Source organism: Sus scrofa, chromosome 2 (assembly GCF_054392235.1).
Source record: "Sus scrofa isolate SSC_HxYL_T2T_F1_AM1 chromosome 2, Sscrofa_HxYL_maternal_Yorkshire_Landrace_v2.0, whole genome shotgun sequence".
In the NCBI taxonomy this organism is placed as follows: domain Eukaryota; kingdom Metazoa; phylum Chordata; class Mammalia; order Artiodactyla; family Suidae; genus Sus; species Sus scrofa.
Window position 1 is genome coordinate 71,981,924 of NC_139384.1, and position 10,928 is coordinate 71,992,851.

The following is a 10,928-nucleotide window of genomic DNA, read 5'->3' on the forward strand; positions in this document are numbered from 1 at the left end:
GGGACTTAATTACACTTAAAATCTTTTGAATAGCAAAGGGAACCATTAAAACAATTAGAAGAAAATACACAGAATGTGAAAAATTTTTGCAAATGAAGCTATCAACAAGGGATTAATCTCCAAATATAAAGTATCTTAAACATTTTTATATTTAAAAAAATAATCAAAAAGTGCACAGAAGACATTTGTCCAAGAAGACATATGGATGATCAGTAGGAACATGAGAGGGTGCCCAATGTCACTATTATTAGAGAAATGCAAATCAAAACTATAAGGGGATATGTCCTCACACCACTCAGAATGGCCATCATCAAAAAGTGTATAAACAATAAATGCTGGAGAGGAGGTGGAGAAATGGGAACCCTCCTACACTGCTGGTGGAAATTTAGGATGATGGAACCACTGTGTAGGCCAGTATGGAGGGTCCTTAAAAACTAAAAATAGAACTACCAGCAATCCCACTCTTGGACATATACCTGGAGAACACAATAACTTGAAAGGATACATGTACCCCTATGTTCATGGCAGGACTCTTCACCATAGCCAAGACATGGAAACAACCTAAATGTCCATCAACAGATGAACGGATGAAGAAGATATGGTAAAAGGTACATACAATCGAATAATAAAAAAGAACAAAATAATGGCATTTGCAGCAATATGGATGTAATTAGATATTCTCATACTAAGTGAAGTCAGAAAGAGAAAGACAAATACCATATGATATCACTTATATGTGGAATCTAAAATATGACACAAATGAACCTATCTACAAAACAGAAACAGGTTCATGAACATGGAGGAACAGACTTGTGGCTGCCAAGGGGGAGTGGGATGGACCAGGAATTTGGGGTTGGTAGATGGAAACTATTATATTTAGAATGGATAGCAATGAAGTCATACTGCACAGCACAGGGAAACTATATTCGAACTCTTGGAAAAAAATGTGATGGAATATAGTATGAGAAAAAGAAGCTGGGTCATAATAGCAAGAACTGACACAACACTGTAAAAAACTCTATGCTAATAAAAATAAGTAAATTAAAAAAATCAAAACAAAAAGAATAAATTATTTTTAAGAAACTCATCTTCCCATGAAAAGTATGGAAATTTCCAAACATTTCTTATCCGAGGTTGAGAAAAACTTCTGGAATGTATGAAAATGGACCAAAAGAAAACTGCCTATGTATCAGACAGAGCAGAAAGCTTAAAAATGAATAGTTGAAACTATATGGAAAAGTTGAATTCAAAGAAATAGAAACCCCAGGAAATAAATGGGAACAAATTCTATTCCACAGTGATAAAAATAAATCACAATTTTTGTTCAAGGCTTTGAGTCCTATAATCAAGGGCAGTTCGTCACCTTCAGGACAGTTGTCCATTTTACACCTGTCATCTCACAGAATCTCTTCAGAGCCCCTTTTAGGTCTTTATTCTTCAGACTGTAGATGAAGGGGTTCAGCATGGGTGTGACCACTGTGTACATCACTGAGGCTACTGCAGTCGAGTGTGAGCTGTGGGTAGCAGCAGACATAAGGTAATCTCCTAGGACTGAAAAATAAAACAGGGAGACAACTGACAGGTGAGAGGCACAGGTGGAAAATGCTTTATACTTCCCTTGAGCTGATGAGATTCTACATACGGTGGAAACTATCTTAGAGTAAGAATAAAGGATACCAGCAAGGGGGCCACCAGCCAGCAGCCCAGCTGAAAAATACAACACAGTGTCATTAAGAAAAGTGTCAGAACAGCTAAGTTTGACCACTTCATCTAGATCACAGAAAAAGTGGGGGATTTCCAAGTCTGTACAGAAGGAGAGTTGTAACACCATTAGGGTTTGTAGCAGGGAGTTCAGGGCACCCAAGATCCAGGACACCAGCACCAGAGGTCCACAGAACTGGGGGCTCATTTTGACCATGTAGTGCAGGGGGTGGCAAACGGCAAAGAAGTGGTCATAGGCCATCACAGCAAGAAGAAAGTTATCCCAACCTCCAAAGAGTGTGGAAAAATACAACTGGGTGATGCAGCCTGTATAGGTTATAAGTTTATTCTCTGTCTGTATATTCACTAGCATCTTTGGGATGGTGGTGGAAGTAAAACATATGTCCACAAAGGACAGATTGGAGAGGAAGAAGTACATGGGTGTGTGGAGGTGGGAGTCAGAGCTGACAGAAAGGATGATGAGCAGGTTTCCAAACACAGTGATCAGGTACATGGAGAGGAAAAGCCCAAATATGAGAGGCTGAGATTCTTGTTCCTTTGATAATCCCAGAAGAAGAAATGTTGAAATTTGGTATCATTGTCTGGTCCCATGTGGTAGTGTTGATGATGACTAGGAATCAAAAAAATTTAATAATATGATTAATTTTTACATAAGCGGGCATTAATAAGATGCTGCAATTGCAATGCTATGTAGGGAAAAAAGCAGTTATATAAAAGAATGAGTGAGTGTGTTATTTTTTAAAAAGTATACTTGATTTACAGTATTGTGTCATTTTCTGTTGTACAGTATAGTGGCCCAGTCATACAGACATGGAGATCAGTCTTGTAGTTGATGGGAGAGGGGAGGAAATGGGATGGATGGGGAGTTTGGGGTAGAGAGATGCAAACTCTTACATTTAGAGTGGATAATCAATGAGTGTATTATTTTCATTGGGAGTTTAGGAAGACCTGAAAACAAGGGGACATTTGAACAGAGACCTCACGGAAAACTGAGTGGGAGACTGGAGGGAGTATGGGGGAGTATGTCCTCTGCAGGGGAAAGAGCCAGTGCAAAGGCCTGAAGAAGGGACTCATTCCCAGATAGTCCAGTCTCACAATGTAACTGGTGTGGTGAGGAATGACCAGGAGGAAGAGTGGTGAGAGATGGTGTCAGAGAATGTTGAGGAAAGAGGTGGCCTCCCTGCTACAGCTGAGACTTCAAGGCACAGGAAGTCCCTTGTTCACATTCTGCTCCTTGTACTTGATACATTTTTTTGGCCATGCCCATGGCAAGCAGATGTTTCCAGTTCAGGGATCGAACCTGAACCCCTGCAGTGACAAGGCTGGATCCTTAACCTTCTGAGCTACCAGGAAACTGGTTAATTTTAATTTCAAGGAATCTCATGAATACATATAGATCCACTCATTATTGACATGTGCTGGTTAACATTCCATAATGGGTCAATTTATTATTTTTTTTTTTAAATTTTAATGGAGTATAGTTGACCTAATATGCTGTGTTAGTTTCAGGTGTATAGCAAAGTGATTCAGTTACACATGTGCATATATCCACCCCTTTTCAGATTCTTTCCCATATGGTTATTACAGAATATTGAGTAGATTTCCCTGTGCTGCACAGTAGGAACTTGTTACTTATTTATTTTGTATAGAGTACTGAATGTATGTTAATCCCAATCCCCTAATTTATCCCTCATCCCAGCTTTTCATTTTTGGTAACTAGGAGTTTGAGTTTGAAAACTTTGAGTCTGTTTTTGTTTTATGAATAAGTCCTTTTGTATCACTTGTATTAGATTCCACATGTTAGTGATATCATATGATATTTGTCTTTGGTCATTTTAGAATATAGAGGGAGAGGATGAGAGAGTGAGAGAGAGGAAACAAATTTTGACCTTCTGCAACCATGTGTCACATCAGGCTCTTCTCAGCTCTAGGCACAAGAATCAGAAAAGAATTGATACAAATTAAGTTGTCTACATTCAATTGTTTTTACCCCAAAGATACAAGGAAACTTCTTTTGTAAAACAGAAGCAGATTCAAAGTTTTGGAGGCCAGACTGATGGTTACCAAAGGGGAATTATTAAGAGGAGGGAGGGATTGGGACTTTGGGACTGGCATATATGCACTACTATACAAAAAATCAGTTGGTAATGGGGACCTGCTGTATGGCTCAGAGAAGTCTGTCCAGTACTCTGGATAGCCCATATGGGGGAAGAATCTGTAAAAGAAGGAATATGTATATGTGTACTTCTGTGGCTGATTCACTTTGCTGTGCACCTGAAACTAACACAACACCTATAGTCCAATAAAATTTATATTAAAAAATAAAATAAAATCCAGTTTCAGTCGATGACCCTCCCATGAACCTGTGAACCTGGTGATCCATTTTAACATGACCATTTTCTGTCTTGCTTTTCAATAAGAGTTAAAAAATAAACTCAGGAGTTCCCATCATGGTGCAGCAGAAATGAATCCGACTAGCAGCCATGAGGTTGCAGGTTCAATTCCTGGCCTTGTTCAGTGGGTTAATGTTCTGGCGCTTGCTGTTGAGCTGTGATGTAGGTGGCAGACATGGCTTGGATCTGGTGCTGCTGTGGCTGTGGTGTAGGCCAACAGCTACAGCTCTGATTGGACCCCTAGCCTGCGAACCTCCATATGCCACGAGTGTGGCCCTGAAAAGCAAAAATAAATAAATAAATAAATAAATAAAGCAAAAATAGAGACAATGGAAAGAAATGGACATGATGTGGAATAAAAGATCTAATTAGCTCCGATGTTCACTGAGAGATTGTAAAGAAATGAAATCTCCCTTGATTTTGACAGCATTCCAACTCCAGTTACATCCATTGATTCTCAGAATAACTAATAAAGCAGCAATTAACAATTACCCCAAAGATAAAGGAGTAATATATTTCCTATGTCAAGCCATCTTAATGAATAGATATCCACTAGAAATATGAGCAAATTAAACACATCCATCATATACAAAAGGAAATACACAATGTACAAAGATTTTAAAGATAAAACATTAAAAGGCTTTTCTGAATAATGTTAAGTGCAAAATTTTGGGATCAGTAACGTAATGTTGAATCATGGATCTACCACATATTAACTGTTTGAGTTTACATAGACAACCAACATTCTAAATGTTAATATACTCATAGAAATAGTAAGAATAGTGAAATCCAACTTCCTAAGGTTGTTGATAGGTTTAGTCAATATATGTAAAAATTTATCATAATTCCTTCCTATTAGTTTATGTATGTTTATTACTGGTGGTTACTCTCCTTGTTTAGTTAGTTGTGTGTGAGTGTGTGTGTGTGTGTGTGCACATATGTGTATGTGTGTATACATATGTTTATTTGTGCATTTGCATGCATGTATTTTTGTGTTTGCATGCATATACATGATTGATAACTAGATAAAAGACATGCTAAAAATGAGAAATCCACTTCAGTAAAGAAAAAAATAGTTTTAAAAGAAGGCTAGTTTTTGCTCTGAGGGAAATGCAATATGAAGGAAGGGCCTATTAGAAGAGACAGGTTGCAGAGAGAAAGGCAGCAGTGTGGGTGCTGATGTCACCTCAAGCTCAAGGGACCACACACTGATGGCTCCACTAGTGCCATCACAGAACCCCACCTCAGGCTCCTGATCTGTTAGTCTTGTACTTGTTCCATGCTTGTATCACCACATTTGTTTTTATGTGTCCCAGTAGTGGAATAATCCTGGTCTGTCTCTCACTATTCTTTGTGGTGTTCCTTCCTCTCTTATTCTTGGGGGTCCTGATCTCTTTTTGGACAAATCTAATGGGCACAATGTAGTCCTGATTCTTTTCCTCATCCCACATGGCAATGATCCCATCAGATCATTCTCTATAAAATCTTGTATATTCCATGACAATACATCCCCTTTCCTTATATGAATTATCTCTGTCTACCTTATGTCATTCAAGCATTTAATCCATTGCTCTTTGCTTTCTCCATTACATGTATTATTCAAAAGAGCAGGAGCCTCACCTGCTTTGTTCATGTCCAGGATTTCACAAAATTTGCATTTATGTAGAAACAAATTTCAAGAAAATGAGAATCCAATAAATTAAAAGAATGGTAGCAAAAACAGAACTTTGGGAGTTCCCGTGGTGGTGCAGTTGTTAATGAATCTGACTAGGAACCATGAGGTTGCGGGTTCGGTCCCTGACCTTGCTCAGTGCGTTAACGATCTGGTGTTGCCCTGAGCTGTGGTGTAGGTTGCAGATGCGGCTCGGATCCCGCATTGCTGTGGCTCTGGTGTAGGCTGGTGGCTACAGCTCCAATTAGACCCCTAGCCTGGGAACCTCCATATGCTACAGGAGCGGCCCAAGAAATGGCAAAAAGACAAAAAAAAATAGAACTCTGTTAAATATAGTACATTCAAATAATTAAATAGATTGAATAAATATCTAACACAAACATCTATATATATATATATATATATATATGTAAAATAATAATAAATCAATCACCCCAATGTGGGTCTGTAATTTAAAATAAAATGGACAAAATCTTGGAAATAGAATAGGAAATACAGTTTTTTTCCCTTTCTTATAATAAATTTATTCTTATTTAATTTTCTTCAAGTATGGTTGACTTACAAAGTTGTGGTATTTTCAAGTGTACGGCAAAGTGAATCAGTCATATATATAAATATGGTCATTAGTTTTTCCATGTAGGTTATTACAAATTATTGAGTAAATTTTCCTGTTCTCATTAATTATATATTTTATATAGTAGTGTGTATATGTTCTTCTCATACTCCCAATTCTTATGGTTTATTTATTTTTTATTTTCACCTTTTTTTTTTTAGGGCTGCACCTGTGGCATATGGAAGTTAGGGGTTGGATCAGAGCTATAGCTGCAGGCCTATGCCCCAGGCACAGCAATGCTGGATCTGAGCCATGCCTGTAACCTCCATCACAGCTCACAGCAATGCTGGCCTTAACCCATTGAGTGAGGTCAGGTGTTGAACCCACATCCCCACGGATACTAGTTGGGTTTGTTACTGCTGAGCCACAAGGGGAACTCCATTTGTTGTTTTTAATACACAGTGAAGAAAGTAGTATCTAAAATTATCAGTTCATTCCATATAAACAGAAATGGCCTCAATGATGCTTATAAAACAATATATGAGATCTTTAGTTGAATACAAAAGAATGTGCTCCATAACATTAGGGAAGATAATTGCTATTTGGAAAAAACAGACCTAATTGTAAAACATAAAATGGAAGATATTTCACATCCAATTATCCTTATAAGATAACAATATGCATAAAAATGTATTCCTTATCATTAAGGATGCAGAAGAACTTTCAATGTGTAAAATCAATCCAGAGAAAACCATGATTCAAAAAAATACATGGACCCCAATGTTCATTGCAGCAGTATTTACAATAGCCATGACAGGAAAGCAACCCTAATGTCCATCAACAGAGAATTAGATAAAGAAAATGTAGTACATGCACATGATGGAATATTACACATCCATTAAAAAGGACGAAATAATGCCTTTTTCAGCAACATGGGTGGACCTAGAGATTATCATACTAAGTCAAGGAAGTTAGACATAGAAAGACAGATATCATATGATATTGGTTACATGAGGAATCTAAAAAAAAAAAAATATCTTGTTTACAAAGCAGAAACAGACTCAAAAATTTTGAATCCGAACTTGTTGTTACCAGTTGAAAATGTTGCAGGGGAGAGGGATAAATTAGGAAATGGAGATAAACATATACACACTACTACATGTAAAATAGGTAAGTAACAAGGACCTACTGTATAGCACAGGGAAATTGACTCAATACTCTGTAATATCTATGTAGGAAAATAATTTGACAAAGAATTAATATATGTATATGTATACACACACATATATATGTATACATATACATCTATATATAAAACAGATCCATTTTGTTGTATACCTGAAAGAAACAACACTATAAGTCAACTATATTCCAATAAAAAAATTTAAAAAGCCATGAAGTGAACACAATGTGACTGATAGATTTGACTACATACATTTTACATACTCTCACACAACCTATAAACATATCTATCCATACATACATACATATAAGAATTAATCATGGAAGATAATATGAGAAAAAGAATATATATATATATATATATATATATATATATATATATGTATATATGTGACTAGGTCACTTTGTTGTACAGCCAAAATTGGCACAACATTGTAAATCAACTATAATTTAAAAAATAAATATAAAAAATAAAATAAAATTTAAATTGCATACAACAAACTTGGTGAGAAAATCCTATTTTTGAAAGAATGCAATAAAAAAAAGAAAAAGCACTCAGATCCCAGGATACAAAACAAAGCACTTGCAAAGACAATTTGTGTATAGAAAGCAAACAGCTAACAAAGACAAAATATATTTAGCCTCCCAGGTAGTGAAATAATTGCAAAGAAATGCTCCTTGGTATATGCTTTCATGTGTATTAAAGATTTTTTTTTTCATGGCAGTATCAACCTGGGAGACAATAACATGAAATGCATGTCTCAGGAACAGCTATTGTAAGGAAGTAGCTACTTCACTGGATCTGGATTCTTTGAATAAATACAGAACATGTTCATATACACCCCATCTGAAAAGCTTCACTAGTAGTGCTTCCAAAACTAATGCTTTGTTTTCCTATCCCCTGAACTGCAAAACTACTCATTCATTATGCTTCCCATTCCTGCATTCTCATCCAACTGGAATTCCATCCCATCATTAATTTTCCACAATGATCCTTCTATTACTGAATCCACAGATATTCATCTTTATAAATAGTAAATAAAATTATTTTGAATGTATTTGTCATCCTAGAAAAGTGTGGCAGCCTCTTAGCTCTAGGTTAGGCCGGTTAGGCTCCCAGGTGACTTTATAAAGTTCTCCACTTACATTCTCTTTGGATCTTTCCTGAAGTTTCTACTGGACTGTCAGAGTCATCTGGATGGGGGTCTCTGAGTGGAAGGTCTTGATGTGGAAATCCAGTTCCTCCCTGGATGGCTGATGATGAAGACTGAAGGACAGCAGGAAGTAGCAAAACATTTGTCTCTATCCGGATTGACAGCTACAAAGCAACAACTCTGTCCTGTGTCTCCAAAGTTGTACTCACTGTGAGAATACAACAGAGGAGGTACTCACTGTGAGAATACAACAGAGGAGATATTTACAGCTCCCACTATCTGCTCATTAGCACTGTTTCCATTGTTATCCCACCTCTGTGCATATCATTATCCTGGGGAACAGTGATATGGACAGAAAGAATTTTTCCTGCAGATTTTCTGCTCCCAGGAGATGAGAGTAAAAGAGAGGTTAATCCAGTTTTTATTACTCTTTGTCTTAGAACTCCTCTGCTTTTCAGAAGTCTAACTATATTGAACATAATCTCAAGTTAACAGTTTCTCCAAATCTAAGACTGAAGTACCTTCCTTTGGTAGGTCTCATGGACCTCCAAAATACTGTCTTGTGATGGGAACATCTCCTGAGAGCTCTAGAAAATTGCTAATCTCTTTTTTTTGGGGGGGGGGAGGGAGAGATATGTACTCCTTTGCTATAAGTACATGGGTAGTATAATCCTTGACTTAGCTATGCTTTTGACAAGATTTTTAGGAGATTTGTGCTTGGAACACATACTAAAAGCCATTTTCCAGTGCTTCATTTAAAAATGTTGATTATAAGGTATATTTAGATCTTTTTTTATGGACCATGCATGAGCTTAGAATCTTATGTGGATTGTCTTCTTTTATTTTCACAAAGTCCATTCTCTCATGTCTATGCTCTTATGTACCTTGTTTTACATTTGCAGAAATGCAGCTCAGAAAGGTGAAGGGATCTGCCTAAAGTTATGAACTGAACAAGGGCTGAGCTTTGATAGGAGCTCCAATAAGAATTTCTCAGTTTTCATCCTCTAGGCCAACAGGTATCAACTGGATTGATTTTCCCTCTGAGGAACACCTGGCACTATTGAAGAAATGTTGGTTGTCCCAAACTTGTATGTGCTACTGCCACCTAGTGGTATGAGGTCAAGGATGCTGCTGTGCATCCTATGATGCTCAGGATGGCTCTCACCACAAAGAATCATCCAGCAGGAATGTCAGCAGTGTGAATGTGAGAAAAACTATACTGTACCAGAATGTCTCCAACATCAATACATGTAGGAACCTCTTGGGGATTTTGTCGAGATGCAGATTCTGATTCGGCAGGTCTAAGATGGGCCCAGAGATTCTGCACTTGCAACTTGCCTCTAGTTGATGTTGATGCCACAGGTCCTGGCCTGTGGACCATTCTTTGAGTGTAAAGACTGTGGTCCAGTGTTACAGTCAGACATAGATGTACTGAGGTCTTCTCTACCAAGAAGCCTCCTGTCAACCTCAGACCTGACCTTGAGCTTAGGTGGTCAAATGATAGACTCAGTAATTTAGATTCTGTTTTTTTTTTCCTGGTTATTCCCATAGCATGCAGAAGTTCCCAGGTCAGGGGTCGAACCAGTGCCATAGCAGTGATAATGCTGGATCCTTAACCCACTGAGCCACTAGGGAATTCTTCAGCTTCTGTGTGCTCAAGTTTACACATGAGTTTTAAGTATTTCCTTCATGGCAGAAAATGAATGTTTTAGGCCTCTGATTCCTTATCTAAAATCAGAGAAATTCCACCTATGGTGTGGAGTTGGTGTGCAAAGTTAACAAAAATTTAGAGCTGGTAGGAAACACCTGGCACAGAGTAGCTGCTCATTCAAGAGGAACTGTTGGGACTGTGTCTCAGCTGTGCATTTACTAAGCTCAGTGTGGCATCAGAGAATCTCTAGGGTGTGAAAGTGAGTCCAAAATTGCCTTGTTCCTGGGAGACAGTGAGCTCTCATCTTGCAAGGACATCTTCTCCCAGGGTCTCACACATGGAGAAGAGTGCTTGGGAGGCCACCAATCTATGCTGTGTTGCACTCAGGGACATAACCTCTGACCCCCCCACATTGGCTCCAAAGGGCCACAGTAAGAAATTTTAGACTCAGAGTTCCCTGGTGGCCTAGTCGTTAAAGATTTGGCATTGTCACTGCTGTGGCTTGACTTTAATCCCTGGCCCAGAACTTCTGCCTGTAGACATGGTAGGCTGTGTTACTATGCTCTACTCTAGGAAATATCAGCAAATATCTTGGTGAATC

The 10,928-nt window shown here is 37.9% G+C and overlaps 1 protein-coding gene across 1 annotated transcript; it reads right to left on the reverse strand.

Annotated features, from left to right (window-relative positions):
* Positions 1-1,345: 1,345 nt before the first annotated feature.
* On the reverse strand, positions 1,346-2,287 carry LOC110259622 (olfactory receptor 7A10-like; the record flags this gene model as incomplete). The annotated part of the gene is made up of 1 exon (XM_021085104.2): positions 1,346-2,287. A coding segment is annotated over one exon (942 nt), but the record flags the coding sequence as incomplete, so codon positions are not given.
* Between the last annotated feature and the right edge of the window lie 8,641 nt (positions 2,288-10,928).